Source organism: Gorilla gorilla, chromosome 1 (assembly GCF_029281585.2).
Source record: "Gorilla gorilla gorilla isolate KB3781 chromosome 1, NHGRI_mGorGor1-v2.1_pri, whole genome shotgun sequence".
In the NCBI taxonomy this organism is placed as follows: domain Eukaryota; kingdom Metazoa; phylum Chordata; class Mammalia; order Primates; family Hominidae; genus Gorilla; species Gorilla gorilla.
Genome location: NC_073224.2, coordinates 77160418 through 77182507, shown reverse-complemented (window position 1 = coordinate 77182507; position 22090 = coordinate 77160418). Strand labels below are relative to the sequence as shown.

Genomic DNA, 22090 nt, shown 5'->3' with positions numbered 1-22090 from the left:
AAAAAAAGGAAAGATAAAGATGATTCAAGAGAAAATGACAGGTATTAAACAGGCAAAGAAGAGCCAACATGAATAATAAAGCCAAAGAAGGAAACAGAATGAAGCCTAAAAACTAGAATTCAAGTAAATCTGACTGAAATGGAAGATTTGAGGCTATGTGTTTTGAAGAGCACACTGCATATCTGACAATATCAACTCAGAATGACCAATATCAAATTTCTGGACTTAAAAGAAAAAAAATTTTTCCGGGCATTTAAACAAAAACAGCAAGTGACTTATAAAGGAAACAAAAGTTAAATTATTAGACATTTTCACAGCAATGTTTTAAGCTAGATGAAAAGGGAGTGACTTATATACTCAAAACATGAGCCAAAGATTCTTTAGCTAGCAAAACTGACTTTCAATTGCAGAGAGCCGGACAAGCTATTATCACCATGCAAGAATTCAAGAACTCTTGTTCCCATGAGCCCTTCCTGAGGAATCTACTGGAGAATGAACATCAGAAAACCAAAATCACACTAGAGAGACATTGATAAAAGGACTGAAAGTGAATACCATTTATACAACTAAGATCAAATGAGGGTTGGGGGGAGAGAATATAGTGTTTCGTGGCAATGTACTCTGCTAATGTAGACAAAGTACAGTTACACAAAATAGTGGAAGAAGAAAGGGTGAGCATATGCAAAATTATTTTGTTTTGATTATATTGGTGGTAGTATTCTGAGAGCATTGTTGTATAATTTGATATAAAGCAAATGAATAATTAGATAATTCAAATTGTGTATACAAGGATGTCCTAGTTACATAAATTGAGTTTGGAACATCTTGTCATACCAGACCAGCAAGGAAGCTATTAAAAACTAGGTTCACATTAGAGCTTAGGAATTCACTTGAAGAATTATTTCAGGCTACAATAAGGATAATAATTGCAATATTTTGAAGCCTATCAAATATATTTAATTCTGTGAGTTTATACGATACTAAAAAAACTGATGACTCAACATAGAGGATGATGGAACTAGTTCACTTTCTTTAAAAATGGTAAATAAAGAGAGCCAATCACTTATCTTGGCATTCCTAAATGAATTGATACAGCTGGATAAGCAAAGAGCAGGAGGGAAAGCATACATCTATAGAGCGTTCCAACTAAATAATGAAAAGGAATTGACAGAATGCTGCTGTTAAAACCCTCAAAGTAATGGATCTAGGAATTGACTAATAATGGCTCTTAACAACACCAAAAAAGAGACAACCAGATATTACGTGCCCCTCTTTAGAACATAGCATAACTTATAGTATTGTCAAAGAGATCAAACATAAATCTGATCAAGCCTGTGGGGATATTCATTATGCTAATTTGCAGGAAATAAAGTGTTTGTACTGCAAGATTGTCAGACTTTGAGAAAACAAAATCATGTAAACAGGATATATACACATATTTTAAGGCATAAATCTAAACTCTAAGAAAAGGATAATTAAAATTTCGTTGAAGGTGGAAGGAAAGTAAGGAGGGTGGGAGTAGAAATATATCAATTTATTTATTTCTTTTCTTTCCTTTTTTTTTTTTTTTTTTTTTTAAGACGGGGTCTTGCTGTTGTCCAAGCTGGAGTGCAGTGGTGCAATCATAGCTCACTGCAGCCTCAGCCTCCCGAGTAGCTGGGATTACAGGCACATGCTACCATGTCCAGCTAAGTTTTTTTTTTTTTAAGTTGTAGAGGCAGAGTCTCATTATATTTCCCAGGCTGGTCTCTAACTCCTGGCCTCAAGCAGTCCCTCCTGCCCCAGCCTCCCAAAGTGCTGGGATAACAGACATGAGCCACTTTTCCCAGCCCATCAGTTTCTTCATTGTTCATAGTTGGGAGCCAATAAAGCAGAAAGCATAACAAAGGAATTAGGATAAAATATATCTGACGTATTAGTAAATTGACTAACCTTTTAAAAGAAACTGAGTCTCAGGATCAGCTAGCAAAACTCAACTGTGTTTCATGTACTGAGATAATAATTGAAAAAAGCAAGATGTACCTAGTATATGTAATGTATTATGTTGAATCATATTTGAGTTTTGATAATTTCTGGAACATTTTAATAAGGAACTGGCAATAATGGTTACTTCCAGGGAAGTGATTGCTAGGTGACTGAGGAATTTTTTGTTGTTGTTGTTGTTGTTGTTTTTGCCAATTTAACTGAAGTGTTTATTTTTAAAATAGTTCCTGATTAAACTCACATCCTGCCTTTTAATAATCAGATCACTCAGCATCATTACAGTTTACCAAAATACAGATAAATTCTAAAGGAAAATGTCATTTCTGAATAAGAAAATGTCAAGTCAAAGTGATTGAGAAATCCAGGTGAGCACTATGTTCTCATCTGCTTGTTTCTCTTGGTGCGGAGGAGAAAGCTGGAAGATGGCAGCTTACATTTTCATGACCAGTTTAGCAGATAACAACCCAATATAAAACTCAAAAATAAATTCACAACATAAATTGAGGAAACTGAAGCTTATTCACTTTAAAAACCAAAAGGATTGAGAATAATGTATTAAAATTCAAATGGAAGACTACCTGAAGTGCCAAGATGAGAATACATATTAGAAGGTCTTCCACTGAAAGCATTAACATTAGTATTAAAAAGATAATTTGCACGATAGATTAAAAAGGGAAAAATAGACTAATTGAGTTTTTCAGTATAAAATGCATGTAAAGAATGAAGATAGAAGTCACTCAACAACAAAAAAGTCTCTTTACATGTAGCAGGTTTTGTTTTTTAGGCTCAGAAATAAGCAAATTTATCATCTTAGGATAACACATACAATAAATGCAACATATTTATTGTCTTTCTTAGAATAATACCTACAATAGATGCAAAATATGAAGACTGAAGGCAGCTTTGGGAGAACATTTCACTTTTAACCCTTTGGAGTAGTTTTTTTTTTTCAATGTTTTAAGAATTTATGTAAGATACAGTTAATATAAATGAGTGAAACTAAAACAATGTTGGTGATGCTTTTGACTATGGAATAAATAACTGATGATAGACGGTCCTTTTAAGACATATGAAATGTTTTCTGTTTAAGGAATGTATTTTATGTGTCTATCCCATATATATTGTCTTCTGTCTTCATTTGGTATGACTTTTCTTCTTTTCTAAGGCAAGAAAATCAAACTGTATGCTATGGGAAATACACCGATAGATAGCTGCTCATTTATTCCAACTTTTTTTTTTTTTTTTTTTTTGAGACGGAGTCTTGCCCTGTCACTCAGGCTGGAATGCAGTGGTGCGATCTTGGCTCACTGCAAGCTCCACCTCCTGGGTTCATGCCATTCTCCGGGTTCATGCCATTCTCCAGCCTCAGCCTTACGAGTAGCTGGGACTACAGGTGTACATCACCACGCCTGGCTAATTTTTTGTATTGTTAGTAGAGATGGGGTTTCACCATGTTAGCCAGGATGGTTTCGATCTCCTGACCTCATGATCCACCTGCCTCGGCCTCGCAAAGTGCTGGGATTACAGGCGTGAGCCACCGCGCCTGGCCTTTATTCCAACTTCTAAGGTGAAATAATAAACAAAATTTAAGGAAATATTTTTAAACAATTTCTGTACATGTCGGAAGTGATATTGAATATTATCTTTATTGGAAAATAGAGAAATACCAATAGTTTTATTACAACTGTTGTAATTTGTGCATTCTCATCTTGTTTTTTTAAACACTTTTGCTTTATATTCAGACATTGTTAAAAATGAGAAGTGAAAAGTGCCCACCCTAACTTTTACTTTAGTTTACCACGTGCTTTAAAAGGAACTTGACATTGACCTAGAAGTTTTATGGTAAGGGATTATTGGTCACTTGGTTTGTTTTATACTGGTATGGAAGTGAGCCTTTACTCTGTAATACTTGAGTTCATTGACCCTTTAAGATTTAGTTTGGTTGTCCAAGGACAACTATATATGTTATATATCTGTTATCTAATGCTGTTTCATGTAATTTCTATTTTCTTGTGACAGATAATTTTTAAAGAGCAACTATCACCAAAAAAATTAGGCTTCTTAAATGTGACAGAACTTGTTGGAGCTCTTAGTGACGTTCTCCATGTTGAGTTCAGGGAAGGACAGCAAGACTTACTAGTGTTTGATGCGGATAAGAAGCCTCTACCACCTGGTGAGTGGAACCACAGTATGATGCAAACCTCATTTTTATTGTCCTTATGAGGACAAAGAGAAAACATGAAATAATGCCTAGCCATGAAATGTTTTATAAAATGACCTCCTTTCTGGTGGTATTTGTTGTAATAAGGTTAATCTGTATTATTAATAAAAATAATCTGAATTTTAAAATTTTGCTTTCTTGGGCCGGGTGCAGTGGCTCACGCCTATAATCCCAGCACTTTGGGAGGCCAAGGCGGGCGGATCACGAGGTCAGGAGATTGAGACCATCCTGGCTAACACGGTGAAATCCCGTCTCTACTAAAAATACAAAAAAACTAGCCAGGCGTGGTGGTGGGCGCCTGTAGTCCCAGCTACTCAGGAGGCTGAGGCAGGAGAATGGCATGAACCCTGGAGGCGGAGCTTGCAGGGAGCCGAGATCAAGCCACTGCACTCCAGCCTGGGTGACAGAGCGAGACTCTGTCTCAAAATAAAAATTTTTCTTGCTTTCTTCATTGTCTAGATTTTTTGATAATTCTGAAGGAAATAAAGTTCCTAAAATGGTGGTCTGATAGTGCGGTGGTTCTTAACTCAGGCCGTGCATCAAAAGCTTTTTAGAAATGTATGGAGATGCAGAATAAATGGGTGTGCGTTGGGACCCAGCACTTGTATTTTTTAAAATAAACTTTTAATTTTAGGATAATGTTAGTGTTACAGAAAAATCATAAAGGTAGTACAGAGTTCCCATACACCTTTCACCCAGTTTCTTCCAATATTAATGCCTTATTTACCATGATACATTAATCAAAACTAAGAAATTAACATTAGTACATTGCTAGTAACTAAACTCCAGGCTTTATTCTGATTTTACCAGTTTTTCCAAGAATGTCTTTTTTCTGTTTGTGTATCCACTCCAGGATAATACCACATTGCATTTAGGGCACTTGATTTTTTTTTTTTTTTTTTTTTTTTTTTGGCGGGGGGTGGTGGTGAGGGACCTTCTTTTTCTTTTCTTTTTTTTTTTTTGAGATAGATTCTTACGCTGTCTCCCAGGCTGGAGTGCAGTGGCGCAATCTTGGCTCACTGCAACCTCTGCCTCGCAGGATCATGCCATTCTCCTGCCTCAGCCTCCTGGGTAGCTGGGATTACAGGCACCTGCCACCACGCCCAGCTAATTTTTTGTATTTTTAGTAGAGACGGGGTTTCACCATGTTAGCCAGGATGGTCTCAATCTCCTGACCTCGTGATCCACCCGCCTCAGCCTCCCAAAGTGCTGGGATTACAGGTGTGAGACACCACTCCCGGCCGTGACCTTCTTTTTCTTTTGAAGTTTTTATTAAGATAATTTTAGATTCACATGGAGTTGTAAGAAATAATACAGTATGATACCATGTACCTTTTACCTAGTTTCTCCAATGGCAACACCTCGCAAAACTAGATTGCAGTATGGTACTTGTATTTTTATAAGCTTGAATGAGCGGTTATGATGGACAGGTTTTTTTTTTTTCAAAATGTAACTACCTTTATTGATTTTTCTGATTCTTAAAGTAACTCATGTTCATTCTGAATATATATAAACAGCACAGATGAGTAGAGAGAGAACATTTTCTATTATTTTATCCACCCCCCCAAAATAATGCTGTTAGAATGTTTATATAGCCTCCAAGACTTTTTCCAATGAATATGTAAGACATAGATAGATCTTTTTTTTTTTAATCACAAAAGCTGCACATGCTTGTTTAAACAATTCCAACAATACAGAGGTAACTAGCATTAATAGTTTTAGTGTGTTTATTTTTGGACCTCTTCTATATGATATAGCGAATTATCACATGTATAATTTTTCCTACACAAAACAGTAATATATAAATACAAATTTTCCTCAACTTATGATGGGGTTCTATCCCAATAAACCCATCATAAGTAGACAATACATTTAATATACCTAGCCTACTGAACATCATGCCTTGGCCTAGCCTACCTTAGATATGCTCAGAACACTTACATTAGCCTACAGTTGGGCAAAATCATCTAATACAAAGCCTATTTTATACTAAAGTGTTGAATATCACCTGCAATTTATTGAATACTATACTGAAAGTGAAAAACAGTGTTGTATGGGTACTTGAAGTATGGTTTCTAATGAATGTGTATCACTTTCATACCATAAGAAAGTCAAACCACTGTGGACATCTTTATTATGCAAATCCTCATTTCTTACACTTCATATACTGTGGGTGTTTTTTCATATTAGTACAAACAAGCTCATTTCATCATTTGAAGTTATATATAATTATAATATACTTAACCAGTCTCCTACTGATGGACATTAGGATTGTTCCATTTTTTCACCATCACAAAAAAATACAGTGACAAATATTCTTGTACCTACATCTTTGTGTACTTATGACTTCATTTTTTAGGAGCCACCATGCTTGTAGGTCTGTCTGGAGTCTTTTTTTTTTTTTGAGATGGAGTCTCACTCTGTCACCCAGCCTGGAGTGCAATGGTGTGATCTCGGCTCACTGCAACCTCCGCCTCCCAGGTTCAAGCGATTCTCCTGCCTCGGCCTCCCAAGTAGCTGGGACTACAGGCGCCCGCCACCGTGCCCGGCTAATTTTTGTATTTTTAGTAGAGACGGGGTTTCATCATATTGGCCAGGCTGGTCTTGAACTCCTGACCTTGTGATCCACCTGCCTCAGCCTCCCAAAGTCCTGGGATTACAGGTGTGAACCACTGAACCCAGCCTGGAGTCTGTTTTAATGTGCCAACCTCTTGTAGTTATCATACACATGTAAATTTGAACAAAATACATGATTAACTTGAAAATTTCCTAAGAATTAAGGAATTGTATTATGGAATATTAAGTAGTTACATACAGTCTACGTTAAGCAACGAATAATATTCCCTGTTTAATTTGAACAAGAAGTAAATTGAAATCAAGATGCTGAAAAAAATTAAGTCTTTAACTAAAGTTTAAGAAACCTTGGCTGGGCGCGGTGGCTCACACCTGTAATCCCAGCACTTTGGGAGGCCGAGGCGGGCAGATCACGAGGTCAGGAGATAGAGACCATCCTGGCTAACACGGTGAAACCCTGTCTCTACTAAAAATACAAAAAATTAGCCCGGCATGGTGGCGGGTGCCTGTAGTCCCAGCTACTCAGGAGGCTGAGGCAGGAGAATGGTGTGAACCCAGGAGGCGGAACTTGCAGTGAGCTGAGATCGCACCACTGCACTCCAGTCTGGGCAACAGAGCAAGACTCCATCTCAAAAAAAAAAAAAAAAAAGAAAAAAAAAGAAAAGAAACATTATCAGATCACAAGCCTCCCTCCCCCTAGCACAAATAATTTAAGATTTGTTCCCACCTAGAACTTCCCTTATATTTTGCCACACTGAAAGGTCTGCAAGGACAGGTTTGTATCTCTCATTTATCATTGTCGTTCTAGCACCTGGTGTGTTGAAAGTGCTTAGTAATGGTTGTACAGCTATTTTAACAAATATGCATAGGCTGCTCTATTGGCCATTTGAGATGGAGTTGTTTCATCAGTCAGAAATTTGTGTTTAGTTCAGTCAGATAAGAAAATAGAAGCCAAAGCTTGTGTCTCCAGTCCACCTAGAAATTCATTGTCTACTGCTGCTGTCAAAGAGACTGTATGGAATTGCCCTTCAAAAAAACAAAAAGAGCCACAACAGAAGATTTGCAAGAAGCCTAATCTGGTGGTAAAGCCTTTACAGCTGGTGAGTGAGCTTTAAAGACTGTGCACTGGAGATTCAGCATTATGGAAAGTAAATGAATGTGTGTTTCTTTAAACCAAAATTCTTTTTAGAAAAGCCTTATTTCTGGATATATCATTTATTAGAAGAAATCATCTTTGTATTGAAGTTATGTCATATAGCATTCTTTCTGGTTTTCAGTCTTTTATATAACTAGCTTTTCCTCAAGGCTCATTTTAAAGTTTTCGAATGGTTTTGAGAGTTGACAGATCTCTCATGATGTCTTGAAAACCCACAGGGGCTTTAGAGGGAAAACTTGAGAGGCTTCGTTTTGGCTGTGTGCCTCAACACTGCTGCAAATTGCCTCTACACTCATCCTCAATTATAGGGTGCTTTTATTTTTTTTCTTTTCTTGCATCTCCACACACAGTTCACCCTTTTTGTGTTCTTATCTCCCATTACTTATTTTGTTGTTATTAAGGAATCATTGCTTGCTCTTTTTCCCTTCTACCCTTTCTACCTGGCTTCTTTCATGGAAGGAAAAAGTTTTGTTTGGAGAGCTTGCTGTATTTTCTGGAGGAAAATAGAAGGCCTAGAGGAAAACAGTACATTTCAGAATGAGAGTATTTGAGAAATCCTGCTTTTGATTGGAAGACTAGTCTGAAATTTAACCTATTAAAGTTACCTTTGACTGCTGATATGAGTAGGATAAGAATCCACCTTGGTTCAGCCTGGATGTTTGAAGTATCATATTTTCAATTTTGTATAGGGGAATTGTGTAACGCTTTTAAACTCTATACCTAATGTCATAAGGTAGTAGTTTTCATATTTTAACATAGGTAAGAATCACCCAGGGAATTTATTTAAATGGATAATTGTGGGCCCCATTCCCAGGCATTCTGAATCAGTAAGTCTGGGCTTGAGTTCAAGAATCTGTATTTTTATAATTTCCCAAGTGATTCTGATAAAGGTGATTCATGAAATATACTTTGAGAAACATGCCATGGGGTTTGAAATGTCACCAAGAGATGTTTAATTTTTTTTTTCTAACTTATAGCAAGTAGAAACAAACAAATCAGAGCTCAACCTGGCAATGGCAAATCATGACATCCCGCCAGATGCTGTGCCAGACAAGAAATTATGCAGACTCCCACCATTAGACACCAGTTCCCTCATAGGGGTCTTTGTGGAGTATATCATCTCTCCTAGTCAATTCTACATCCGGATCTATAGCAGGGATTCGTCAGAGTTACTCGAAGACATGATGATTGAAATGCGGTAGGAGTCTGTTGTTTTCAATGTGTTTTTCACATATCTCTTAAATCAACAGTTCTCAAACATTTCAGTTTCAGGACTCTTAAAAATTAAAGACCCAAGAGAGCTTTTTTTATCAGTATTTATTGTATAGAAATTAAAACTAAAATTTTAATATTAAAATAATTCTCGTGTTAATATAAGTAACATTTTTATGAAAATCACTTTTTGTTTAAAAATTTAGAAGGGTGGCATTGTTTTATCTTTTTGTAGATCTCTTTAATATCTGGCTTAATAGAAGAAAGTTGATTTTTCATATTTGCTTCTGCATTTAATCTGTTGAGATATGTTGTTTTGGTTGAAGTATCTGAAGACATCTGGCCTCATACCAATGTGTAGTCTGGGAAAAAAGTATTTTAACAGCTTTTTCAGAAAATTGTGAATATTCTTTTTTGATAGTATGCTAAAACTTGAGAAATGGTAGTTTCTCAAATGTTATTTGGAATTTGAACTTTTTATACTCTATTATGTTAAAATCCACTGGTCTGCCTCTACAATTTGAATGGATCTAAGACTGGCAGTGTAATTGCTGGCCCTGGTGCAAAATTAAAATGCAGTGCTCCCTGTTTAAAAATTACTAATTTCAAGATGGCAATAGCAGAATATTAAAGCAAGCACAAAGCTGCTTCTAAGCATGGATTCAAACTATCCCTGAATGGATCATACAACTTTATAATATCATGTGTTGGTCATTTGGAAAATAACTAGTTTGCTGAATTATGCAGATCTTCCAAATGTTGACACATTTCATTATGCAGTATAAAAATATCACATTAATATCATCACTGATCTCAGAAAAGTATTTAGTATTGGGAAGCTGTCAAGCTCACAGTGGTGAATGCAACATTTCCAAAATCCTTTTACTTGAAAGTTTGATTTTTGTCATTGACAACATGTACTGTGAGTTGTTTTCCTTGAAGTGACAAGCTTGCTTCATTTTTGAAAAATGTCAAATACCCAAGTCGGCTTGCTAGTGGTTCTTTCAAGCAAAAATGATATGAAAGAAATGGCTAGTTCGTCTTCCAGGTAAAAATCATGTTTGTGGACTATACTTTGAGAACTACTAACTTATATTATCTCTTTTCTCTACTAAAAACTGTCCTTTGTTAGCAAATACCATGTAAAATATGGACATTTTCAACCACTTTAGATTTATTCATGAACAACAATGTCTGATTTATAAATTGTTGTCATAGAAGAATAATTTATTTCATTTTATTTTGTATCTCAAAAAACATTCCATGTTTTTAATTTGACAATAGTATGTATGCTTCTACTCCAGGACACCTGGCATAATGTAAGTCACATAATCACTTGGTAAAAATATATATTCCATTCCAGTATGCCCATGGGACATTTGTACGTGTTTTAAAAGCACACTCACTGGCTCTGTGACCTTGAAGTTACTTTACTTCTCTGGGCCTAGTTGTCTTATCTCCAAAATGAGATAATAATAGTACCTACTTCACAGAGTTCTAAAAATTAAAGTACTTGGAGCATAGCCCAAATGTTAGCTGCTATTATTACTAATACTATAGACTGGGTACAGTGTGGTTCATGCCTGTAAACTTAGCACTTTGGGAAGCCAAGGTGGGAGGATCGCTTGAGCCCAGAAGTTCAAGATTCATCTGGGCAACATAGTGAGACCCTGTATCTACAAAAAAATTAAAAATTAGCTGGGCATGAGGGTGCATGCCTGTAGTCCCAGCTCCCCAGGAGGTTGAGGCTGCAGTGAGTCATGATTGTGCTACTGCACTCCAGCCTGGGCAACAGAGTGAGGCCCTGTCTGGGGGGGGGAAAAAAAAAGTACTGTTAGTAACTACTGTGTGCTTGGTGTCAGAATGTTGAGGCACTTGTGCTACAAGGATAAGTAAGACATGGTCCTTTGCCTTTGCGAATACTGTGATTAGCTTAAGAAGATAGGAGATACATGGGATATTATAAAAGGGAGTCGTTCTGCCTGGGCAAGGTTGAGGAAAGCTTCACAAAAGAGATAATTGAGCTAGGCCTCAAAGACAAGAATCTGCGAGTCAAGGAGGTTATGAGTGGGTATAATCAGGTCCAGTCACTGGAACCAAGGCCAACATTAACAAAGGAGTAAGTGGCGTGCGCTGGGAACAACAATAAGGAAGTGACGTTAGCACCAGGTGAGGTTGCAGGAGTCAGGAAGGGGGAGAGAGTGACTGATGTGATGCTGGAAGACTAAGAAAAGGCTAGATTCTGAATACCATGGGAAGATGTTTTATCTTATTCTGGGGAAGCACTGATGGTTTTAAGAAAGCCATTGGAGTGAAGGGATGAAGATCTATTAGTGGACTAGTCTTGATGAGAGTGAGACTAGAAAGGAAGAGATAAATTTGGAAAATGAAAATTGCCAGGTGACAAGAAGGGTGTTGAGAAGAATAAGAAAGAGAAGGAGATGATGAAAACTGTTTGCTTTAGAGACTGGGCAGGTTTGAGCTGGGGTGAAAACTTATTAGTAGAAGTTCACTTGTAGTGTCTCTGAGTTGACCATGAGAGTCACTGGCAATGTTGAATAGATGGTATGAGTTAGGATTAGGTTTAGCCACTGTTAGATTTAACTTTATCATAGTAGCTTAAAGAAGATAAAAGTTTATTTCTTCTTCCCAGAATAGTCCAAATATACATAATACATTCTGATATGATAGTTCCGTGGTGGGAGGGGGACACAGGTATAGAATCTTGCTGCTCCAGAATAGTGTGTTGTCCCTGTTCACATGGTCTTGGGTGTGGCTGACCACTACCACCACCCAGTCATCCTGCCAGCTACTGGGAAGGGGAAAAAGAAGTGGGGGATGGGAGATATACCTGTTTTATTGAAAGACACAACCCAGAATTTTCACTCTTAAAACTGTGGGTAAAATACACATTAAATATATTCATTTTAACTATGTACACTTTTTCTTGTATGCCACTGGCCAAAATTTAGTATTCACATAGCCACACCTAGATGCAGGAGAGCTTGGGAAACCTGAATGACCATTTACCCAGTTAAAATTTGGGGGACTCTATTGCTAGAGAAAAGGGAAAGAGGAGAATGGGCATTGAGAACAACTAGCATGTCTTCCATATAGTTGGAAATATTTGAGTTTTGAAGTGCAGAAAGGATGCAGGGTCTTCTAGAGATAGATTGAAAATTAACAATTGATCAGTAGTGTGGTATAAGACATGAAAATGGGTGAGACAGTATATAGCAAGAACAATAGCTAATATTTGAGTGCTTAGTATATGTGTACACTGTCCTAAACTTTCAGATGTTTTAACAAATGTTTTATTTTTATCATCCCCATCCTAAACAAGGAAACTGAAGCACAGAAAGATTGTCACAGAGCTGGTAAATGATGGAGTCAGGATTTGGACCCAGGTTATTGGTTCCTAAGCTTATATTATGTTACACTTCCTAAAGATAAGTGAATCTCAACATTTAAGGCAATACAGAGCCAATAAAAAAATAACTATTGACAAAGAAGTAGAGAATTGTGTTTTAGAAACTAGGAAAGGGTTTGAAACAGGATAGGGTAACGCTGCAGCAAGATGATGTGTATTGAAGGCTGAGGAGAGAGGCTGCTGGATTTGGGAGCTATCAGGTCATTGATGTCTTAAGACTAATTTATCCTAGGCAGTACTGGGGAATGAAGATGGGGTACATTCTATCCAGCAGAGAATGTGAGATCAGAAAATGAGTGTGTGTTTCTCTTTGAAGAAGTTTGTTGATGAAGAGATGGGATTCAGATAAAACAATTAATTGGTATTAATGAGCATTAACAATTTGACAAAGTCAATTTTCTTTGCTTTGTTTTTTGCCAAGACTTTCTGGCTTGATACATTGATAAAAATTATCTCTAATTTTTTCTTCCCCTATGGATTTCTCTGTATTATGGAATTCCACAGGCGCTGTTATTCTAATCAGCTGGTTTCTGATCGATATGTCATGCCAGAATGTTTTATTCAGCCGGGACATCTCTGTTGTGTAAGGATTTCTGAAGATAAGTGGTGGTATCGGGTCATTATCCATCGAGTCCTTGAGAAACAGGAAGTTGAAGTGTTCTACCCAGACTTTGGAAATATTGGAATTGTTCAGAAGTCCTCCCTGAGGTTCCTCAAGTGAGTTGAATTGAATTAGAACAATGGATGAATTAAATTTTGAATCACAGTGTTGAAGCTCTGTGGGGTTGGGATCTCTCTTTTCTCTTGCCTTCCTCCCTCCAATCCTTCCTTCCTTCTTTCTTCTTAGTGCATATTTGACAACTGGGTCATTTCATTTCACAGATGGATTGTAACTCTTGTGTTGTCTTTTACATGACACTGAATTTTGAATGGACGATGAGACTACGTTTTAGTCTCTTATTAAGAAAGCGATTCTTTGGGTCATGCTAAGAGGTGCATTTATATAGCAGGAAGATTGAACTTCATATTTGATTATCTATTGCAGGTGCTGCTACACAAAGCTTCCAGCTCAGGCTATCCCTTGTTCTTTGGCTTGGGTGAGACCAGTAGAGGTATGTTTGCTTGTCTCCCATTTAATCAGCAAACACTTGAGTGCCTATTATGTGCCAATAACAGTTTCACATGCTCAGGATATGAAGATAAAACGTAGAACAAGCCTTCAAAGAAGTCAGTGTATAGAGTATGGAAAATAGACATGTAGACAAAAATTGTTATGCCATATAAAATTTGCTATAGGAGAGGTTTCAAGAATGAATGGTAGAGGTGCAAAAGGAAGATTGCTTGTTTCTGCCCAGGGTAATCAGGGAGGCATTTGAGTGGCACTTTGAAGGAAGATTAGGAAGATGATGAAAAAAAGAAAGGCATTCCAAGCAAAGGGAGGGTAGCATGAAACATCTCAAAGGGGAGAAATTTTAAGTAGTTCTGTTTGGCTACAGAATATAGGATGAGCTACAGCGGGTGCATGGTAGAAAATGTCAAAGAAATAAGAGCCTAATGTGAAGACCCACGTTCAGAAGACTGAACATTGTCGTCCTTTAGAGGCTGGGGAGCAACTAAAGGATGTAAATAGGAAACTGCCACTGACAGATAACATGTTTTCAAGATAATTCTCTAGCAACATTGTGGCAGAGCTTTGAGGTGGAATGGAGCAGGAGGCATTTTCATGTATGTAGGTGCATTTATATAATTATAATTATTTTATGTACCTAACTTTTTATTTTTCCTTCAGAACTCTTACTAGCTCATACCTACACATTTATTATGCCATATTTGTCTGCTTAATCTAAATAACTTATCAGTTGCTCACATATAAATGGATTATTTTAAAAATATTTTTTATCTGAAAAATTTTGTAAAGAAGAAAGAAAAACGAACGCCTGTAATCCCAGCACTTTGGGAAGCCAAGGCGGGCGGATCACCTGAGGTCAGGAATTCAAGACCAGCCTGGCCAACATGGTGTAACCCCATATCTACTAAAAATACAAAAAATAGCCAGGCGTGGTGGTGGGCGCCTGTAATCTTAGCTACTCAGGAGGCTGAGACAGGATAATTGCTTGAACCCGGGAGGTGGAGGTTGCAGTGAGCTGAGATTGCGCTGCTGCACTCCAGCCAGGGCAACAAAGAGCGAAACTCCGTCTCAAAAAAAAAAAAAAGAAGAAAGAAAAAGAAAAAAATTACCTATAATTCCACCACTCAAACATATACAGTTTAGAAATTTGGTGTATGTTTCTTTCAGTTTATTTTATTGGATGTTGGGAGCGAGGGTTTTTTGGTGTGGTTTTCAGCATTACTTAAAATAGTAATCGTAATATTTTGTATTCTGCTCTTTTGCTTAGCATTATAGCATAAGTACTTTTATATGTTATTAAGTTCTCAATTTTAATGGATTCATAGTGTAATCTGTTAGGTAAATGTGCATCATCGCGTGCTTAACCGTTTCTTTATTGTTTGACATTCAAACTGATTCTGATTTTTGACTGTTAGAAACAATGTATGCAAAATATGTTTTTTTGGTGGAAGCCTGTATTCAAGGTTGTTTTCTTGGGGGCATTTTATTTCCGATAAGTTTCTTTTTACTATTTTGCCATCAGGAAGCACAGGACTAAATTTGTGACTCAGTTGTAGCCAGTGTTCATTACTTTCATATCAGCCAGATAGCTTCCATTTTTTGTTCTCTTGTTTTTCTTGTCCTTTCTTCCTTTCTTTTTTTCTTTTCTTTTTTTTTTTTTTTTTTGGAGACGGAGTCTTCCTTCACTGCCCAGGCTGGAGTGCAGTGGTGCAATCTCGGTTCACTCCAACCTCCGCCTCCCTGGTTCAAGCAATTCTCCTGCCTCAGCCTCCTGAGTAGCTGGGATTATAGGCGTGTGCCACCATGCCCGGCTAATTTTTTTATTTTCGTAGAGGTGGGGTTTCACCATGTTGGCCAGGCTGGTCTCTATCTCTTGGCCTCAAGTGATCCGCCCGCCTCAGCCTCCCAAAGTGCTGGGATTACAGGTGTGAGCCACCACGCCCAGCCCTCCTTTCTTCCTTTCTAAACTACTTCTGGCCTTAGGGCTTTTGCACATTCTAATAACTGGAATAGCTTATTCACAGTAATCTCACGACTGTGCTTCTTGTCATTCAAATTTAAGTCCAAATGTTATTTCCTCAAAAAGGACTTCTTTGACCTGACAATTAAAAATGCACCCTTCAGTCATTCATTGTCACCTTGTTTTATCTTCATAATGCTTTATCACTATCTGATATTGTCTTGTTTGTTTGTGCATGACAGTGTGAGCCCCTGAAATCAGGGAAATTATCTTGTTCACCACTGAATCTCCAGTGCCCAGAGTAACGGCTTTGTGCATGGTAAATGCTCAATAACTAGGTTTTTAACTAAATGAATCTCTCACTTTATTTCTGTGTCTTTTTTTCTGATTTCAAAAATAACACATTTGGTAATAGCATAATAGCAACAGACTATTATGCCCATTAGCAAAATCAGAAGCAGGCAAAAATGCAGAAGTTAAATGGCAATGGGACTTTTCAAGCTTCTTTTCTGAGAATCTGCATTCTTGCTGTCTTAAAGAATTATAAGACATTGTTTGGAAATGGCAGAACAGCTAGAAGTTAGGGTGGAAATACTTGAAGGTAGGGAACCACAGAATGGATGAGTTCCCAAATCATTATATATGATCTGCCCAAATCCTTGGGTGACTACTGAACTTTCTTAAGTGTTGGGGAACTCAGTAGCCCTAGTGAAGAAATCAACAGTTGGCATTTGAGGTAACTGAACAGAGATTTCTGTTGCTACAGACTGCAGAAGAGACAGTTTAGAGTTTGGATCCAGACAGTTTTAACTGCCAGTTAAAACAAATCACTCTTGAGAAGAGCATAACAGAATCCAGAAGCTCTAAAACATTGATAATGTTTACTATTCAACTAAAAATCACTAGACATGGGGGAAAAAAAAAACAGGAAAATGTGACATATACTCAAGGAAAAACATAGTTGGTAGAAACTGACATTGGGATGTCCCAGACATTGGAGTTAGCAGACAAAGACTTTAAAGCAGCTGTTGTGAATATGTTCAAGGACTGAGAGATTTACTCATCATAAGGAACAGAGAAGGAATTTCTGCAGAAAGAAACTATTTAAAATAAATGGAAATTCTAGAGTTGTAAAGTGAAATAAATGAAAAGTTTCAGCATAGGCTTAATAGCAGATTCGGAGACAGTGGAGGAGTCTATGAACTTTAAAAACAGATCAAAAGAAATTATCCAATGTGAAGAAGAGCATAAAAAATAATTAAAGTGAAAATGGACAGAGACTTAAGGAAGTCTATGGCTCAATATCGGGTACCCCAACAGGTATGTAATTGGAGTCCCAGAAAGAGAGTTGAGAGAGAGAATAGGATGGAAAAAAGGAAGGCCAAAAATTTCCACAGTGTGGTGAAAGAGGTCAATATTCAGAGCCAAGAATATCAACAAACTCCAAGCAGAATAAATACAAAGAAAACCATACCTAGGCACATGATAATCAAACTGCTGAAATCTAAAGCAAAAGGAGAAAATCCTGAAAGCAACAAGAAGGGGGAAAATAAAGGAAACAATAATATAAATAATAACTAACTGCCCATTGAAAGGAAAAACATTGAAGTCTGAAAGAGAAAAAGAAGTCAAGCTGGAATTCTATATCTAGTGAAAATATCTATCAAAATGAAGAAATGGAGACATTTTCAAAATGTAAAAACTGAGCTTGTCACTAGCAATCTTGAACAACAAATACTGAAGGAAGTTCTTCCAATTCTAAAGTGAAACCAAATGATAATGCAGATCTACAGGAAAGAATGACGATTATGGAAAATGGTTAATATGTGGGCAAATATGAAAGACTATTATTTTTAATTTTATTCTCTGAATTCCTTTAAAAGACATAGAACTTTCAAAACTAAATTGGTAATACTGTATGTTGGAGTTTATAGCATATGTTGATGTAATATATATTTATCCGAAAGTCTTAGTGCAGTTTAAGCTGTAATAACTACAGGAGTATAAAGGCTACAAATCATGAAATTATTCAAAAGTTTAATTTTTAACCTAATATATACTTGTTTATATGTAATACTCATTTTGTAAATTTTGACTAATTTTTTAATCTTAATATTTTGTTTCAACTTTTACCACCCCAACAAAAAATTAAAATGTAGTATTTATAGTAGAATCTTCACTTTTTATTCCTTCTTGACATTTTTGATGTCATTTAAAATTTTGTTTTTGGCGTAAATTGCTCATAATTTTTTTTGTCCTTTTTATGTTGACATCTGTAGTGATATGTCCTTTTACATTCCAAATATGTATTTGTATCTTTTTTAAGGATCTAAAGAGACAGGTATTTGCCATTTTGAATAGTTTTTTCAAAGAACCAAGTTTGGCTTTCTTGTTTCTATTATAAACATTTTTTTTTCTGTTTTGTTTATTTCTGTCTTATTTTTACTATTTCCTTAATTCTACTTTCTTTGGGTTTATTTTGCTGTTCTTTCCCTAACTTCTTGATGTGCAAGCTTAGGTTATTTCTAACCTTTAGGTGGATCTCATAAGTTTTACTGTGTAGTAGTTTTATTATTGTTCAGTTAAAAATATTTTGTAATTTATATTTTGCTTTCTTGTTTGATTCATGGATTATTTAGAAGTTTCTCAGTTTATAAACATTTTTCTAATTTGTCCTTTTGTAGTTGATTTCTAGTTTAAATACACTGTGGTCAGAGGTCATCCTCTAGATAGTATCCGTCAGCCGTTTAAATATGCGGAGGCTGCTAGATGGTCCAGTATAGTGTCACTTTTTGTAAATGGTGGTGTCTTCTTAAAAAGTGTATATTCTGCAGTTCTTGTGTGTAATATTTTATATATGTCCTTAAGGTCAACTTTATTGTGTGAAACTCTTATTCGTTCTGATTTTTCTGTATTGCTTTTCTGTAATTATTGAAAGAAGTGTGGCTTTTGTCTATAATTATTCTTTTGTGTATTTCTTCCTATAGTTCCATCAGTTTTTATTTTGTGTACAATTCAGGCTATATTATTAGGTACATATACAATACCAAAATTGTTATATCTTCCTGGCAGACTGAATGTTTTATCATTATGAAGTTAACCTCTTTATTTCTACTAATGCAAAAAAAAACTTCTTTTGTCTGATGTTAATATAACTATCATTTTCTATTTAATATTATCCTGGTGTGTTTTTAAACTGTCATTCTACTTTGAACCCTTCTCTATCTTTATATTTAGATATGTCTTTTATGAACTATATAGTTGTATTTTTTAAATCCAGGCTAAGACCTTTTGTCTTTCACCCAGAATGTTTAGGCTGATTACATTTATTGTAATAATTGAAATATCTGGGTTTAACTCTTACACTTCATTTTGTGTATACTATATGGTCTACCTATTCTTTTTCTCACCATGCATGCCTTATTTTGAAGAGATCTTTAAAATAATTCACTAAGAAATACACTATTATTTTAGTGATTACTCTAGGAATACAACATGCATAACAATGCAAGGACATTAGAGCACTTTAACTCCTTTACCCTCCTCTTCTGACCTGTTTTTGTTGTGTAATGTTATTTATAACCCCTCAAGAAATTGCATAAAATAATGTCAATTTACAAAAACCACATGATTATCTCAGTAGATGCAGAAAAGGCCTTTGACAAAATTCAACAACCTTCATGCTAAAAACTCTCAATAAATTAGGTATTGATGGGATGTATCTCAAAATAATAAGAGCTATCTATGACAGACCCACAGCCAATATCATACTGAATGGGCAAAAACTGGAAGCATTCCCTTTGAAAACTGGCACAAGACAGGGATGCCCTCTCTCACCACTCCTATTCAACATAGTGTTGGAAGTTCTGGCCAGGGCAATTAGGCAGGAGAAGGAAATAAAGGGTATTCAATTAGGAAAAGAGGAAGTCAAATTGTCCCTGTTTGCAGATGACATGATAGTATATCTAGAAAACCGCATTGTCTCAGCCCAAAATCTCCTTAAGCTGATAAGCAACTTCAGCAAAGTCTCAGGATACAAAATCAATGTGCAAAAATCACAAGCATTCTTATACACCAACAACAGACAAACAGCCAAATCATGAGTGAACTCCATTCACAATTGCTTCAAAGAGAATAAAATACCTAGGAATCCAACATACAAGGGATGTGAAGGACCTCTTCAAGGAGAACTACAAACCACTGCTCAAGGAAATAAAAGAGGATACAAACAAATAGAAGAACATTCCATGCTCATTGGTAGGAAGAATCAATATCATGAAAATGGCCATACTGCCCAAGGTAATTTACAGATTCAATGCCATCCCCATCAAGCTACCAATGACTTTCTTCACAGAATTGGAAAAAACTACTTTAAAATCCATATGGAACCAAAAAAGAGCCCTCATCACCAAGTCAATCCTGAGCCAAAAGAACAAAGCTGGAGGCATCACACTACCTGACTTCAAACTATACTATAAGGCTACAGTAACCAAAACAGCATGGTACTGGTACCAAAACAGATATATAGATCAATGGAACAGAACAGAGCCCTCGGAAATAACGCCGCATATCTACAACTATCTGATCTTTGACAAACCTGAGAAAAACAAGCAATGGGGAAAGGATTCCCTATTTAATAAATGGTGCTGGGAAAACTGGCTAGCCATATGTAGAAAGCTGAAACTGGATCCCTTTCTTACACCTTATACAAAAATCAATTCAAGATGGATTAAAGACTTAAACGTTAGACCTAAAACCATAAAAACCCTAGAAGAAAACCTAGGCATTACCATTCAGGACATAGGCATGGGCAAGGACTTCATGTCTAAAACACCAAAAGCAATGGCAGCAAAAGCCAAAATTGACAAATGGGATCTAATTAAAGAGCTTCTGCACAGCAAAAGAAACTACCATCAGAGTGAACAGGCAGCCTACAAAATGGGAGAAAATTTTTGCAACCTACTCATCTGATAAAGGGCTAATATCCAGAATCTACAATGAACTCAAACAAATTTACAAGAAAAAAACAACCCCATCAAAAAGTGGGCAAAGGACATGAACAGACACTTCTCAAAAGAAGACATTTATGCAGCCAAAAAACACATGAAAAAATGCTCACCATCACTGGCCATCAGAGAAATGCAAATCAAAACCACAGTGAGATACCATTTCACACCAGTTAGAAAGGCAATCATTAAAAAGTCAGGAAACAACAGGTGCTGGAGAGGATGTGGAGAAATAGGTACACATTTACACTGTTGGTGGGACTGTAAACTAGTTCAACCATTGTGGAAGTCAGTGTGGCGATTCCTCAGGGATCTAGAACTAGAAATACCATTTGTCCCAGCCATCCCACTACTGGGTATATACCCAAAGGACTATAAGTCATGCTGCTATAAAGACACATGCACACGTATGTTTATTGCGGCATTATTCACAATAGCAAAGACTTGGAACCAACCCAAATGTCCAACAATGATAGACTGGATTAAGAAAATGTGGCACATATACACCATGGAATACTATGCAGCCATAAAAAATGATGAGTTCATGTCCTTTGTAGGGACATGGATGAAATTGGAAATCATCGTTCTCAGTAAACTATCGCAAGAACAGAAAACCAAACACTGCATATTCTCACTCATAGGTGGGAATTGAACAATGAGAACACATGGACACAGGAAGGGGAACATCACACTCTGGGGACTGTTGTGGGGTCGGGGGATGGGGGAGGGATAGCATTGGGAGATATACCTAATGCTAGATGACGAGTTAGTGGGTGCAGCGCACCAGCATGGCACATGTATACATATGTAACCTGCACATTGTGCACATGTACCCTAAAACTTTAAGTATAATAATAAAAATAAAAAAAAAAAAACACCCTGAGGAAAAAAAAAAAACAAAAAAAAGAAATATTTTAAACTTAGAAATCAAAATCTTCTGGAGTTTTTTAGTCAAACTTCCTACTGTTGAACTTAAATATGCAGAAAGTCATTTTATCTATCTAAATGAGACATGGACCAAGATTAAAAGAGTATTAAATACTAAAAAAATAAATAAATAAATAATAATGTCAAATTAGATTACATATTTCTCTGCTCTTCATTCTTCAGTCAAACCCTTCGTCAGGACCCGTTTTCCTTCATTTGAACTGTGTATCCTTAGGATTTTATTTAATGAGGGTCAGCTGGTAGCAAAGTTGTGTTTATCTGAAAATATCATTTATTTTTCACTTATTGTAGAAACATGTATTTACTAAGTATAGAATTCTAGGTTAGCAGTTAGTATCTTTAGCACATTGAAGATATCATTACTGGCTTCTGGTTTCCCTTATTTTCTGAGAAGTCAGCTGTCAGTTTAATAGATGTTCCTTTGAAGGTAGTGTCCTTTCTGTCTCTAGGTGTTTTTAAAATTTTCTATTA

General features: G+C 36.4%; 1 protein-coding gene across 17 annotated transcripts in view; it reads left to right on the top strand.

Moving 5' to 3' along the window:
- TDRD5 (tudor domain containing 5) overlaps window positions 1-22090 on the top strand; it is a 99892-nt gene that overhangs the window by 35297 nt on the left and 42505 nt on the right. For all 17 annotated transcript variants that reach the window (XM_004027982.5, XM_055366900.2, XM_055366890.2 and 14 more), the window contains 5 exons: window positions 4003-4156; window positions 7706-7878; window positions 8912-9132; window positions 13081-13293; window positions 13622-13688. In XM_004027982.5, coding sequence (XP_004028031.4) covers window positions 4003-4156; window positions 7706-7878; window positions 8912-9132; window positions 13081-13293; window positions 13622-13688 — 828 coding nt within the window. The remainder of the gene's footprint in view (window positions 1-4002; window positions 4157-7705; window positions 7879-8911; window positions 9133-13080; window positions 13294-13621; window positions 13689-22090) is intronic.